At 43.6% G+C, this 15,646-nt stretch overlaps 1 protein-coding gene across 3 annotated transcripts in view; it reads right to left on the bottom strand.

Moving 5' to 3' along the window:
• ZNF618 (zinc finger protein 618) overlaps positions 1-15,646 on the bottom strand; it is a 222,548-nt gene that overhangs the window by 15,426 nt on the left and 191,476 nt on the right. Inside the window, exons 10-12 of one of the 3 annotated variants that reach the window (XM_043981461.1) lie at positions 6,894-7,145; positions 3,023-3,106; positions 1,412-1,456 (exon numbers count right to left, since the gene is read on the bottom strand). In XM_043981461.1, coding sequence (XP_043837396.1) covers positions 1,412-1,456; positions 3,023-3,106; positions 6,894-7,145 — 381 coding nt within the window. The remainder of the gene's footprint in view (positions 1-1,411; positions 1,457-3,022; positions 3,107-6,893; positions 7,146-15,646) is intronic. The other 2 variants (XM_043981462.1, XM_043981463.1) reach the window with 2 other exon arrangements.

Genomic DNA, 15,646 nt, shown 5'->3' with positions numbered 1-15,646 from the left:
GGAAAAGGCATGATGGGGAAGTCCAGACAATGAAATCGGTAATGGAAGAGATGTCTGAGAAATTTCTCTTAATAATCAAAGGGATTAGACTTAGGAGAATAAATTCACCAATCTCATTCTTGTTTGAAAGTCCTCCAATCAATCTGGAAACAAGAGGCCTGAAAGGCCGGGGTGGCAACAAAGCTCAAGGTTAAGACAGACAGGTGATTACTTCCCTAAATTACCTTCTGTTCCTGGCAGATGAGAAACTCAACAAGAGTCAAGGCCTGATTTCTCCCACTCTATTCAGAAAGTGCTCTCTCTTCCCCTCCTCTAAAGTCAGTCAAATGCTGCCCTAGCCTCCCAAAGAAAGGGGAGGACCAGAAGCCATCTCGTTTGGCAGCTAAACATGGCAAGTCCTCGAGTCACCTCTCAGTCCCAGCCTAAAGAACATGCCCATCCCCAGCCCCCTAATGAAAAAAAAAGACCCAGACCAAGAGGCAGAGAGGGGAAAAGCAAATTAATTTGCCCCACCCATCATCCTCTGCCTTGAGTTATACTTATCTGTGCACATGTTAAATACCCCAGTAGAGGGTAGGGGTAGGGGAATAGGTCACTTTTCATCTTTGTTCATCATCCAGTACCCAGAGAAGTGCCTAGCACCTATCAGGTACTTAATAAGCATTAGCTGAATTAAAGGCAGAAGAGGTAAGGGAAAGAAGACAGATGGGAACGGAGGGGGAGAGACTAGAAGTGGGGAGGGGGAGAAAGAAGGAACAAAAGGGAGAGGTCAGACCCCCAAACCACAGGTCTCAGAAACACAAAGGAAGTAGGAACCAAGTGAAAGATTGTGTTCCCAAAAGGATGATGGGTAGGCCATTTAGGCCTAGACCTGGTCCTTGGTTTTCATCCTTTCCCATCACCCCACCCTGGAGCTCAACAGCTCAAGCTACCCCTGTGGAAGGCCCATTCAGCGTCTAAGTGAAGGCTAGAAGGGTGGAAACCCCATCTCTGGCAGACTTTGTGTCCTCCAGACACAGTCCTGGGCATATGGGGGTGTTTGTTTAGCAGGGAGTCAGGTTGCTGTACATCACCACCAAGGCAACATGTCCCACCACCCAGGCCCCTTCCACAATCCAGCCCAACTCTCCCGGCTACTGCAGCCCAATCAAGTGCCTCCAATCGACCCAGAAGCCAGGCTTGGCATTCAGGAAACTGGGTCATATATTTCAAGAGCTCCAAGCACAAGCTGCAGATGTTCAGACAGTGCCCATACCATGCCTACTCCCCACAACCTTCCCAAGCCTTTCCCTCCTCAAGCATCCCAGAGTGAAAATTGCTTCCCAAGAGAGACAACATGACTGAAAAGACACAGAAACCATGACTGGCATCAACCAAAAGAGGCTGGCATCTTCTGATGCCCATCACTTACTCTGTAAGAGCGGGAATGGGTTGGAAATCAGGGGACTCGCAGCTTCTGCAAATAAGAAATAAGTTTAGAGGAGAAAGGCTCCAAAAGGCTTTTTTGATGCATGAAGATGTGCCCCCCACCACAAGTTCTCCTACCTGTCTAATCTTGTCTCCTACTGCACCCCATTTTGTACTCTTTGGTGCAGCCAGGCTTTTCTTACAATCTCCCAAACATGCCCACGCTTCAAAGATGTACTCAAACTCTGAGCCCTTCTCTAAAGATTTTCCTGGCTACTCCAGCCCACAGAGATCTCTCTCTTTCCTGGGCTCATGAAACCTTTACTCTCTGTACCCCAGAGTCCAGTGTTAAGATTATTTGTCTCCTATTACTCTTTAATTGACTTCTAGAGGGCAGAGACAAACAGCACCTCCCTAGTGTCCCACATCCTGGGACCACTCTTATCCAAACAGGTAGAAAGAGAGAGAGAAGATGTGAGACAGTAGAAAGAGTATTGGGCTCTGGGTTAGGAGACCTGAGGGCCCAAGTTTGGGCTCTGCCAGAACTAGTGACCTTCAGCAAGGTCTCTGTTTTCTCATCACTAAATAGGGAGACAATAAACCCTGTCCTACTTCCCTGTGTGAGGCTTCAGGGATCCTGTGAAATGTGAAAGAGCTTCGAAAAGTTAAGATCATGAGATGCGGTCTCCATCTTAAAACATCTTAAAAATTATTTTATGATTAAGCCCTAAGTGCTATCAGGGCTTGCAGTTCACTTTAGAGAGGTTTAGACCTGTGATTTCCTTGATGTGGAGAACTTTTAGTGAAAAGAAAAACTTCTACCCGTGAAAATCAGCAAGTGTTCTACAACTTAGCATCTTAGAGAATTCCCTGGGGATGTCAAGAGTTTACATGACTTGCCCAGGATCCCACAGCCTGTGTGTGTGTGTGTGTGTGTGTGTGTGTGTAGGCACTTTAACCCTAGTTTGGCTGACTCCAAGGCCCCTCTTATATCCCCTCTTCCTCTCTCACAGGGGCTATTACAAGCACTACTAGCCCTGGGTCTGTGTGGATAAGGTCTGACTTCACTAGCTTACTTCACGACTGACCTAAATGGAGGAAGTATGGTTATCTCTTCCCATCACTGCACTGGTGAGTTTCCCTTGGTGTTCTGGACTAATGCACTTTTTAAAAAATAAATTATTATTATTATTATTATTATTATTATTATTATTATTATTTTGGTGAGGCAATTGGGGTTAAGTGACTTGCCCCGGGTCACACAGCTAGTAATTTGTCAAGTGTCTGAGGCCAGATTTGAACTCAGGTCCTCCTGACTCCAGGTCCAGTGCTCTATCCACTGTGCCACCTAGCTGCCCCACTAATGGACTTTTTGAAAGTGGCTACACTGAAAAGCTTCTCTTGGAAAGACAGGGCCAGAGGAACCCACCTAAGAGACTTGTTGAGTGTGCTTGGGACACGCAAGCATGCTCTCTTGTGTGCCTGTGGGTTGTAAGTGCATCCAGGATCTGAAGTTACATGAGGGTTTGGGGGAAACAGTGTGGCCCCTATGGGGCTGGGGTAATGGTGAAGAGCAGAAAAGCCAAGCTCTGTCTGACTAGGGGCTTATACTCACCACTTGAGTTTTGAGAACTGCTATTCGTTTCTTCAAAGTTGTTTTGTGCTTTGCTCTCAACTCTCCTACTGAAGGCGCTTTCTGCTGGGTAGGGAAGAGAGACAGAGAGGAGACAGAGACAGAGAAAGCATGGTGATTGGTCAGCACTGGTCTTTAAAGGAAGATGCTGAGAGGAAGAAAAGTGGGGGTCCTCATGCTCCCTAAAATCCCAGAGTGGTAGCAAAGTCTTGTAATATGGACAGAGTGGAAAGGGTGTGTGATCAATTAAATCAGCACCAGTCTACAGAATAGCTCTGTAGCAGTCCCCCAATAAGATGCCAGCCCATTAGCAGAAATGCCATAGTACAATCTGCCTATCTTGGGGGCAGCTAGGTTGCGCAGTGGATAAAGCACCAGCCCTGGATTCAGGAGTACCTGAGTTCAAATCTGGCCTCGGACACTTGACGCTTACTAGCTGTGTGACCCCGGGCAAGTCACTTAACCCCCATTGCCCTGAAAAACAAAAACAAAAAAACAAAAACAATCTGCCTATCTTACGCCCATTTTCCAGGTAGCCTGGTCTCGCAGGCCAGCCAGAGAGGGCCAAGTATGGATCCTGAACCTCAGAGGCAGATCAGTGGGCTGGATTTGGAGTCAAAAGGACTCAAATCTTCTGCTAATTGCTAGCTGAGAGAACTCTTTGTCTTCTCATTGATAAAATAAGGGCATTTAACAAAAGATTCCTTTCTTGTCTAGTTCATGATTCTATGATATGGAAGTAGTTGTTATACAAAGAACACTGGACTAGGATTCTCAGCCCACCCTTGCCACTTAGTAACTGGGTGATCTGGGAGAAGTAACTTAATCTCCCATTGCCTCAGTTTCCTTCACATGTAAAATAAAAGAAAAAATCACCCGCTCTGCCCAAATTGAAAATCTTTTCATTTTGAAAATGGAAAACACTTTTAAAATGGCAACTCACCACATAATAAAAATTATCAACTAATACACATCACGCATTTGACATATGAGGAAACTGAGGGCCAAAAAGTTTCTGGAATTCTCCCAGAGCCGCACGGGGAGAGGCTGAGAAAGGTCTAGGTCTTCTGTTTCTCTGTCCAAGATGCTTTCCCAGGATCACCAAACTCTTCTTTGAAGGAATGTTCCAAAGAAGAATCTGGCTTCAGGTGTTTCAGGTTGGAAAAATGTTAAAGGAGGCAGTGGAAGAGGCAGGATGGAATGAGAAAGAAGGAGGGGCAATTAGGAGATGGGTCGGCTAACTCTTCAGCACTGGGTTCTAAACTTCTGAAGGATTCTACATTCAAAGTAGTCTAGGGCTTGAATCACTGAGAAGAGGAAATATTGTATCCAGAGTAGTAATGGAGTTATTGGCTCCATTAGTTGAAGTTATTCCATTAGTTACCCCATGGAAGAAAAGGGAGTTTTCCTCTTGAATAAGGTGGGGAGCAGAAGGGGGAAGTGTCCTCCTACAGGATTTATTTATCACTCATCTGCCAGGGAACTTGGACAACATTTCTTAATTTCTGTCCCAACCCAACTCCCCACTAGTTGTGAAAACATAGTATACAGCCCATTCTGTTGTGGGCATTGAGAACAGAACCAGAGAATGTCAACAATGGAAAGAACCTCGGATATCATCATATCCAACCCTATAGTCTTACAGATAAGGAAGTAACAGAGGCAGCTAGGTAATGCAGTAGATAAAGCGTTAGACCTGAACTCAAGAAGACCTGAGTTCAAATCTTACCTTGGACACTTATGGGCTATGTGACCCCTGGGCAAGTCACTTCACCTCTATCTGCCTCAGTTTCTTCAACTCTAAAGTGGGGATAATAAATAACCGCACCTACCTTCCAGGGTTATTGTGAAGAACAAATGAAAGAATATTTTTAAAGCACCAACCCCCTTCATCTTATAGATGAGGAAGTACACAGACTTTGACAAGAGTCAAAACTCCCACTGTCCATCAAAGCAACCATCAAAAGCATTCCAAAGCACCCTCCCACAAGTCCCTCTCCCTTTCATAGTCCTTTTTGCAACGGGGCCCACATGGAAATCTTCCTCCCTAGAAAGACTGTCCAAAAAGGCCTTCAGGCTATGAGATATACAGAATACAATGGAAGAAAGGATACAGTGGTACTTTCCATAAAGTTGTTGGAGAAGAGGGTGGAGTAAAAACTCAATTTTGTGGGAGGAAAAAGTGACCCCCTCTCTATCATAACTTCTGTGGAACCAGGATCAGTTGTAATCATTCTCTCTGCATGGGGTTAGGGGATGGGGATGTAGTGATGCCTAAATCTATTAGGGGATACACGATCACAAAAGAAAAAGTCGACGGCAAATTCTGATTCAATGTTCTTACTGTCTCATTAATGGAATGAACCTAAAATGATTATGTAGGTAAAGAATAAAATTGTCTCTAAAACAAAAAGATGGGAGGGGGCAGCTAGGTGGCACAGTGGATAAAGCACCGGCCCTGGATTCAGGAGGACCTGAGTTCAAATCCGGCCTCAGACACTTGACACTTACTAGCTGTGTGGCCCTGGACAAGTCACTTAACCGTCATTGCCCCGCCAAAAAACAAACATAAAACATAAAACAAAAAGATGGTTATGGAAGCCATAATAACACTGACCCTGATCAAAGGGTGAGAAATAGCCTGTAATTTCATTCAGACCAAACAAAGTTAGGAAAGGGAGGATTAAAACAGCAACTAATTAAACAGATCCCCATGGATGCAAACCCCTTTGGCTTAGCCCCACAGTTAAATGAACTGGCCACCTTTCAGATTAAATATCGGAATTTCCTTTCTCAAGGATCCAGTCATCTTCAACCCACCCAATGAAAAAGTTGACAATCCGCATTTGTTGGTCATGTCATAGCTGACCACCAAGCTCACCCCACTGAGCTGCCTTAAACCACTGGAGATAATGACAGTATTGCTAGAAAACATACACAGTCTCTGTTCTGACCCTCATTTAGAGAAATGGCAAATCCTGAGATTCCCAATATCAGGCCCCGTGATAAGAAATGTATCCTTTAAGCTATATTTATACAGAGCCAACACATAGTAGGAGACTAATAAATGTCTGGTGCATGAATATAATTAACTTGACTGAACTAATAATCCATCAGCAATGGTCAAATTAGAAGAGACTTCCTCTATTCAGAATTCTGTTTCTAATAACCATTTATGCTAGGTTTTTTTTGTGAAAATGTAACACAACAGCCACTGTGTTTTCACAACTGCTAGGAGCCTGGAATAATTACTAAACTAATGGTTTATTAAACTGCTGTCCTCATTAAAGACTGAGCACATCAAAAGGATGTTCTTTCTAAAAAATAACCTTGGGAATCAAAGTGTAAACACAAGCACATTTGATCACTTTGCTACTTATCAAGCAATGTTTGGATGGTCTATTAGCCCCTAATGAGGGCTGGCACCATCAGTTAAAAAAGCAAATCATTAGGTTGAAAACTTGACATGTCAGCACAAGGACTTTCTCCCAATTGGCTGATCTTTCATCAACCTTTACCAAACACAATAAACAATAATTTTCACTACAGTTCTTAGTCCAACTGTTTCCCATCAGCCCAGGACACCCGATTTTAAACCAGATTTATTGCCGCCCTTATAGTTAGTCTTGTCTTATCAAGGATTTTCCTCAGGAAATAGGTATGGCTGGGGGCTGCTGGTTTCTTTATTGACTGTTCACATTGCTGGAGACTTCACTTCCGCTCCCTTTTGCTATGTGTAGCAATGGGATTCAGTCTAAGAGTGGGATGGGTGCAGAGAAAGGCAGGGATCACTTCAGAGGTGGAAAGCCCACCCAACAGTTAAGAAAGTTGAGGGCACAAAAGCCATTGGTACCTGTGGTTGCCTTGCTTCCTGGGGATCCGGAATTTGGAGCGCGGAACATCTGAGTTTGGGAGGCTGGAGGGGCACCAGAGGAGGTGCGTTGTAGAAGGGTGGAGCACCGGACTATGGAAGCTGGTGTTTTTTTGCCCGACTGGCTCGCCTGTGTCTTCACTGCCATGAAGAGTGGAGATCGAGAGAACTCTGGATGTGAACACTCAGAACTAGTGTCGGGCTCCTCATTCAGCTCCCACCCAGCGGAGGTACCTGGCAGGATCGGGTCCTCAATGTCGGCTTGCCCGAGGCTCTCCTGTGGGCTGTGCCGCCATCTTGGATTGGCAGCGTCTTATGACCATGGCCTCCCACCCCAACAACCCCCAAAAAGGGCAAAGAGCTGGGAATGGTTTCACCAAATTCCACCCTCTGTCCTCAATCCTTGATGAATAACAAGGCCCCCTCCCCCATACATACCCCTTTCTGTAGGGAAACCTGAGTTACTTAGAATCACTAGACCATGCCATGAAGTACTCTCTGTACTCTAGTTGAGCAATTACTTGGGGCGGGGGGGGGGGCAGGGGTGGAAGAAAAGGGAGAACAGAGCCAATGTAAATAGGGTTTCATCCCCATAGCAGTGATGAAAGACGTGGGAAAGTTGGCTTGCTTTCCCAGCATGCTTAGAAATTTATAACTATTTCCCCATCACTAAGTCCAAATGAAATGATACAAAGGGTATTGGGAGGGATAATGTTGGTCCCTGGTTTCTGGCTTATAAGGGACCAGTAGGCACAATCTTTGAAAATAAGAACCAATGAGATATGAAGGACAATTCTCATAAATCCAGAGTACTCTCTGGCTCTCAAAAAGCCCGACAAGTAGAGTAAATCAGTAAATCCATTTCCAGGAATTTCTAACATTTTATTGGTAACAATGCTGGGCAACAGGAACTTAACATCTTGCAAAAACCACTAATCATCTTCAAAAAGACTCCTGTGCTCCTGGCCTAGGGCTAAGGCATCTACCCTTGAGATGTGACCACCTCTGAATCGATCTTCTGTAGAAAAGGAATGTGTCCCCCACACATTCCTGCATGGAAAAGACCCATCAAAGGGCAGTTTCTTGAACCCACCATGACCAGGATATTCAGGCTGATATTCAACAAATCAATTCGATTAGCATTTATTAAGAACCTACTATGTGCAGGGTGATGGAAAAACCAAGGGAAAAATAAAATAGTCCCTACCTTTATAGGAGCTTACATCCTATAGGACTGACTTGTAGATACTTAAGAGGGCTCTAATGATGTAATCTCAAATAACTAGAATTCTTTCACAGTGTTGTTATCTTAGGCTGTTATTTTATTAGTCCACTGTATTCAGACCACACACTTGGAATACTGTGTTCATTTCTGGGCATTTCAGTAAAAAAAAAATCCTGGTAGGGGATGGAAGGGAATGGGGAGTGGTCTCCATCTAGTTTAAGATTCATTTCTCTTTGACATGACAGCTGCTCTGATCACAAGTCATTCACGCATCTAACACTTCTGGTACTACCTTGAGGTTTCCCTGATTAGGTGCTGATTGGACATAAGGCTACTTGATGCTGTGGAGAGTTACAACTGAAACATTTTCCTATCTCAACTTACCTATAAAGCTATGTGAGTGGCTCATATTTTTCCCCACCCACAATAATGGCTGAATTCAGTGGTGTCAAGATAATAACCACTTACAATTTTTCATAGCATCAGTCCCATACCTGGGGTCACACATTCTTCCAGGTACCTTATAGGAAATACTTAGCTCTAACTTCATCCCACTAGTGTCAACAAACTGTTATCCACTTTCTCTCTTTTTCTCCCCGTGAAGAGCAATAGTTTTATATCCCTGAGGAGGCAGATGACTAGTAGCTGCCTCCTCTCTTCAGGTACTATAAGCTAGTAGTTTGTAGGTAGGCTTCACTGCCTTAATTTTGAGAAATCTCCAGATTTTGCTTAATCTTGCCTTCCAAAAGTAAACTTTGGCTCAATGAAAGTCAGAGCTAAATTATCCATAAAGATAATCTGGTTGAAGTCACCCATTTTTGCCAATGAAGAAACCAAGGTCAAGAAAGAAGTGATGTGACCTAGAGTCACCCTGGGGTTTAGTGGCAGAATTAGGACCAGAATCTAGGTCTGGGGAGAACATGAGTTAAACTAGCTACATCTTTACTGAGATGTGAAAAGAGGTTTAAAATCCCCTTGCTCTCACCTCTCTCCATTTTGAGATGATTGTGGTACATGGTATAAGATGTTGGTCTAAACCTAATTTCTGCCCAACTGCTTCCAAGTTTTCCCAATATTTCTTATTAAATGGTGAGTTCTACCTCAAGTAATTTATGTTCTACTTATCTCTGAAAATAGTTTCATTCCTGTCTTTCAGCAATCCTAGTCAACACCCATGAATAATGTGCTTTTTATAAGGGGGAGGGATCCAGCACAAAAGAGGATATGAGAAAATGATGGTGAATTTCAGAAGAAAAGAAATAGGAGAATTATTTATAATTGTCTTAAGTGGCATCTGAAAGAACTTATGAACATTCAGTAAAGGTGATGACCATGTAATCATGCTCATATCCCAATAACTGCAGAGTAAATACAATGGTTAACTCTACAAATTTAAGTTCACCAAATATAGAAAAACAAAGGTCAGGTTTTTAGAAGTCACAACATTAGTTCACTTAGTCCTGGGAAGTATATAAGAATATAATATTTACCATCATATCATTCTCTATACTTTTCAAAATTCTTTTACACCTCTCCCTTCACTGAATTCTCAAATCCTCACAACAACCCTGTGAGGTAGGCAGGGAAGACATTATTATTCCTACTGTACAGATTAGGAAACTAGGACCAACTGAACAAGTTGTGGTATCTGATTTTGATGGAATAATACTGTGCTATAAGAGAGGACAAGCAGGATGCTTTCGGAAAAACCTGGGAAGACTTACATGATCTGATGCAAAGTAATGTGAGCAGAAGCAGGAGAACATTATACGAAGTAACAGCAATAATGTAAAGATGATCAATTGTGAAAGACTTAGCTACTCTAATCAAGACCACTATCCAAGACAATTCCAAAGGACACATGATGAAAAATGTTATCCACTTTCAGAGAGAACTGATGAGCTCCCAGGCTTAATGCAGATTGAAGCATACTTTAAAAAAACAACCTTTTTTTCATTGTTTTATTTTGTTTATGTTTTATTTTGCAACATGGTTGATATGGAAATTTCAAATCGCTTGCCTTCTTAGGGATGAGGAAGAGGTGGGAGGGAAGGAGAGAATTTGGAACTCAAATTTTTAAAAAATAATTATTTAACTTTTAAAATATGCAATTGGGAAATATTTGACAAAATAAATTTTTTTAAGTGAGGCAATTGGGGTTAAGTGACTTGCCCAGGGTCATACAGCTAGTAAGTGTTAAGTGTCTGAGGCCGGATTTGAACTCAGGTACTCCTGACTCCAGGGCTGGTGCTCTATCTATAAAAATATTTTTTTATAAAAAGAAAACTAAGTCCAAGGTGGTAACATGAATTGCTTAAGGTCCACAGAATTAGTCAATGGAAGATCCAGTACTATGAGTCACATCTCCCCACTCCTCGTTCAGTATAGTTTTGTTTCCTTAATTAAATGGAGTTACCAGCTGATATAAGCCACATATCAACTCTACCAACCCTAAATCTAACCTTGCTTGTAGCTCCAAGCAATCCAAAAATATGTTTCTGTTTACAAGAACTCATAGCTGGTTTGTACCAAAGAGTCCTGTCCCTTTCTAGCTTGCCCTCTGTCTTTTCTTCTACACTCTTCCCAATTTGTCTAGTTCTCATGGAGCAGGGCCTGTAGTCAAATCTTCAGATTAGGTATCAACTAGTCAGCCTATCTCTTTATCCACAATGATATCTGGGTTTTGTGATGGAGAGATGGCAGCCCCTAACAATTATTCAATAGCATCTGCCCAAGCCACCTACTCACTCTCTTTCACCTGGGACTACCCATTCTTTCAGGTGCATTAGAAGAAATGCTTAGCCCCAATTTCCTCTCTATAGACCAGGGGTTCTTAACCTGAGGTCTTTAGATATATTTCAGGGTGTCTGTGAACTTGGATAGGAAAAACATTACATCTTTATCCTCACTAACAAGTAGCTGCAATTTTCCATTTCTTTCGATGATGAATGTAGGCAACAATATGTCCTTAGACTTCACTAAACTGCCAAATGGATCCATGACATAAGAGATTAAAAAACATATGCTCTAACCAACCTTAGAGACCATGAACAAATCACAAACACCACACATGTCTCTTTCCAGAAGGTCACCACCCAACCCAATGAACAGCATCTGGAACAACATCAAGAAAGGACATCATGGGGCAGCTAGGTGGCGCAGTGGATAGAGCACCAGCCCTGGAGTCAGGAGTACCTGAGTTCAAATCCAGCCTCAGACACTTAACACTTACTAGCTGTGTGACCCTGGGCAAGTCACTTAACCCCAATTGCCTCACTAAAAAAAAAAAGCAAAAACAAACAAACAAAAAAAGAAAGGACATCATGTTAAAGGGAGACATCTGCTTGGTTCTAGGTTAAGTCTCTTGTACTCATGCAACAACATTCTTGAGTCTTGGATCCTGAGTCTCCATTTGGTTTTCTAGACAGGTAGCAGCACACAGACTACTTTCTGGGCATCTCCAAAAGACATGAGCTATCTCTCATGCTCCTATGCTGAAAATATGATCTCAAAGACTCATAGCATTTAGAGCTGGAAGAGACCTTAGCAGTCATCTAGTTTAATCCACCCCCGAAAAAGAATCCCATCATAACCCACATGAGAAGTTAGTTGTTCTCTGGGCTCCACTCCCTCCAATGAGAGACGTCCTGAAGCATCTTGTTCCACTTCTGAATAGCCCTCATTCTTAATAAGTGTTTGCTGGAATCGAGCTTTAACATGCCTCTTTGCGACTTCTACTGATTGCCCCTGGTTCTTCCTTCTAGGCCAAATAGGCAAAACAATCCTTTCTTTTCATATGACAAGCCTCAAATACTTGAAGACAGCTATCACGTCCCCTTCGGTTTTCTGAATCAATCAACAAGCATTTACTAAGTGGTAGCTCTTGAAGACCGTAAGTTGTAGAGAAGGTACCAACTTGCTTTTGTAGAGGGAGTTTCTTCATTTGGGAGTTCCCTATAACAGTAACAATCACAGGTTCAGTCCCTATTGCTATCCCTACCATGTGTCAGGCACTGTGCTAAGTTTTGGGAATACCTTTAAGAAGCTCACATTCTATGGGGGTAAGACAACTTATGCATAGATACATGTTACACACAAATAAACACAAAGTAATTTTTATGGGGAGATGGGGAGGGGAGACACATGCTGAAGGTGGCCCTTGAGCTGAGTTTGAAAGAAACTAAGGATTCTAAAATTGAGAGGCGAGAAGGGATGAGTTCCATTCCCCAGGCTAACTAACAAGTGACCTGTAGCTCCCAGTACCTTCTCCCTAAAACTAAGAGAGGAGAAAAGATGAAAAGTTGGGTGGGTAGCTGGCTGTCTGGATGAATGACAGGCGATAGAAGAGTAGAAATTCTTAGTAGTCTGTCCTATGGGAGTTGATCTATAAAAAGCAGGGCTAGAAGCTATGGTAAAAGCTGCCAGAGAGAGATCATCCCTTGTTGTTGAGTCATTTCAGTCATGTCCAACTCTACATGACCCCATTTGTGGTTTTCTTGACAAAGACACTGAAGTGGGTTGCCATTTCCTTCTCCAGCTTGTTTTACAGATACTGAAACTGAGACAAGCAGGGTTAGGTGACTTGCTCAGAGTCACACAGCTGGCAAGTATGTGAGGCTGGATTTGAAATAGCAAAGAGGAGTCTTCCTGTCTCCAGGCCCAGCACTCTATCCACTGGGCCACCTAACTGCATAGGCAGAGATCATCCCACCCCACTCCTAAAATTGGGAAGCTTTATGACCTGGTACCAGCTCCAGAAAACTGACACCAAGACTAGGTCATTCCACTCCTTCCATGACAGTTTTTAAAATGGCTGGATCAGATACCAGGTCTTCCCCAAAGAGTTCTCAGTATTTCAGGGAAGGAAGACCACTGTTAAGCTTCACTATGGAGCTGGGAAAGAGAGAGGTTGAATAAGCAATACTAGAATCTTGAAGACAACATTGCACATTCTAATGGTGTGGAGTCTGATGAAGAATGTGGACCACCACAGGTAGTCAAATGAGCCTCTCCATCACAGCTGGAAAGAAGTTCAGTCCATTCTAGTAGAGATAGAGCACTAACTCAGAACTCTAATCTGGATGAGACAGAAAGTAGCAAAGGGAAGTCCCACATCCAAAAGGAAGAAACTGATCAAGAGGTGTCCCTAAATGCCCGGGAGAAGACCATGTCTAGACACATGTCTTTGTCCTAGTAAAGGAGGAGGAAAGAATAGGAAGGAAACGACGAAGAACTGGTTTCCAAGGGAAATTTTCCCTTTGGACAATTAAGAAAAGCTATGGCACCTTGACTGGGCCCCAATCTGTTCATCAGAATGCTAGAATCTCAGAGCTAGCAGGGACCTTGGAGACCACACAGTTTAACCAACTTAATTTTACAGATGAAGAAATGGGGCCCAGGAGAGAGGAAGTGATTTGCCCAAAGACACACAGTGAGTTGTTTGAGACACTGACAAAGACCCTCTAATTGGTTAGGGTTCTGTAGCAACGTGGGGATAGGGCCATGGGGAAGTAGGTCTTTCCAGGGGTTGTTGGATAAAGGTGGGAGTGGGGTGAGAGGAAAGAAAGTGAATGGGAAGGATAAAAGCAGAGCTCTTCCCAAAGAAATAAAGACAAGGCACATTCTCAGTTGGTTAACAACTTTATTTAAGTGATACAATTAAAACTTAATTGAGTGTAAACACATTCTGGACATAGCCCCCTCCCCAGGCCCTTAGCAGATGTTCCTGACTGAAAGGCCCAAATCTGCCAGCTCCCAGGGCCCAGGGTCCCTGGGCGAGTGAAGAGAGGGCACTGTGTACTGGTTTACAGAAAATCCCAGGAAGTATGTTCTGCCAAGGAAACCTGGCTTGCCTTAGAAAAGAGACCTGTGATGGGGATGGGAATTAGTCAAGCAAGAAGGACCTAGCAACGTCACTCTTGTGGCAGGCCAGATCTCCTATACAATCACTATACAACAGTGCAATAGACTCTCCTGGACAATTAATTCCCTGTCCCCACCTGTCCACCATCAAGAAAACGTTCCCAGGATTGTCTCAGAGAGAGCTGGGTAGTAAGTCTCCTCTCCCTATGTGAACCTCACAGCTGCACCATCTGGCTACAGGTCAAAGCCCAAGCTTTGAGACCCCTGGAATTCTACTGTTTAGTGGACACTGGCAGATGTTCTCTACCCAATGGGTGCTGACACATAGAGGCCCACTACCTGCTAGACATTAGCAGATGCCGTCTACCTAGTAGATCTTGTCACATGAAGATGACAAACTGTCTGGCAGGTACTGAGAAATCTCTCCTTCCAGTAAGTACTGACATACAGATGCCCATTGGTCGGTGGGTGCTGACATGCATAGGTACTCTCTGTCATGTAGACATGGGATTTGAAACTGATAGATGCCCCCTGTCTAGTGAGTACTGATAAGATATCTTCTTTTGGGTAATTGCAGATGCTTACTAACTGGAAGGAACAGACACACAGATGTCCTCTGTCCAGCAGTTATGGGCAGATGCCCTTCCTCATGGGAATTGATACTAATACATGTTCTCTGTCTGAAAAGAACTGATAGATCCCTTCTATCCATGAGGCACTGATACAGAGATTCCTACTTCTTAGTGGGTTATGACACATACAAACAACCTTTCTCTATTGGATACTGATAGGCAGAGGCATCCCCTGACCAGTACACAGACAGAAACCTTCTGCACCTGACCAGTACATGAACAGAATCCTTCTGCATACTGACAGATCCCTTCTGCCCAGTGAGCCCTGATATATATGCATGAATGAGCATTTGTGCCTTTATAGACACACACAAAGAAGCCAGCTCACTGTGCCATCCTCACCAGATGGCCCCTTTCATCTTGGCCATCCATAGCCCTTGGCTCTGTGCTATCCATGCCTCTGATTTCTTTCCCTGAAGCTGAAACCTAACTGGTAGACTTTTGTCCTTCTTCTCTTGGAAATGTCAGGCAAGCATCTCAGAAGCAAGCCCATTTTGGCAAGGGATGATCATTTCACCTTCCCATTTCCCAGAAGAACACACTGACTATTAGGGGGCTGGGGGATCACAGGATCCTAAGAGTTAGAGCCAAAGGGAGCCTTAAGCCAAAGAAGTCAACTTCATTACCTTTAAATCATAGTTCTTGGCTCTCTGTACTCAGTGGTACCATGGCAGATCAGAAAACAACACTCCCAGAAGGTTAGATTTAATCTGTGGGCACCCTTTGCCCTCTTCATGCCTAGGAATCACAGTGAACATCTCCAGTCTTCTGTCCTTTTCAACTCTCTGCCAACTTCCATGGACAAAGGCTACCCTGGGGAGGGAGATGTCACCACCATCCCTTTTATCCCCATCCCTAATACCGCTATACCTATGTGGTAGTACCCACATGGGGGTCTAGAGCCAGAACACCGTGGAAGGGAAAGGGAGGTAGGGCAACCAGAGGGCCAATCTCCCCAGAGCCCTAGAAAAAATGCCAAGCACTCTCTTTCCCAACAATTTCCAAGTGAGAGCCAC

The sequence above is a fragment of the Dromiciops gliroides genome, chromosome 2, assembly GCF_019393635.1.
Source record: "Dromiciops gliroides isolate mDroGli1 chromosome 2, mDroGli1.pri, whole genome shotgun sequence".
In the NCBI taxonomy this organism is placed as follows: Eukaryota; Metazoa; Chordata; class Mammalia; order Microbiotheria; family Microbiotheriidae; genus Dromiciops; species Dromiciops gliroides.
Note: the sequence above shows the minus strand (reverse complement) of the source record. Positions and strands in the feature narration are given on the sequence as shown.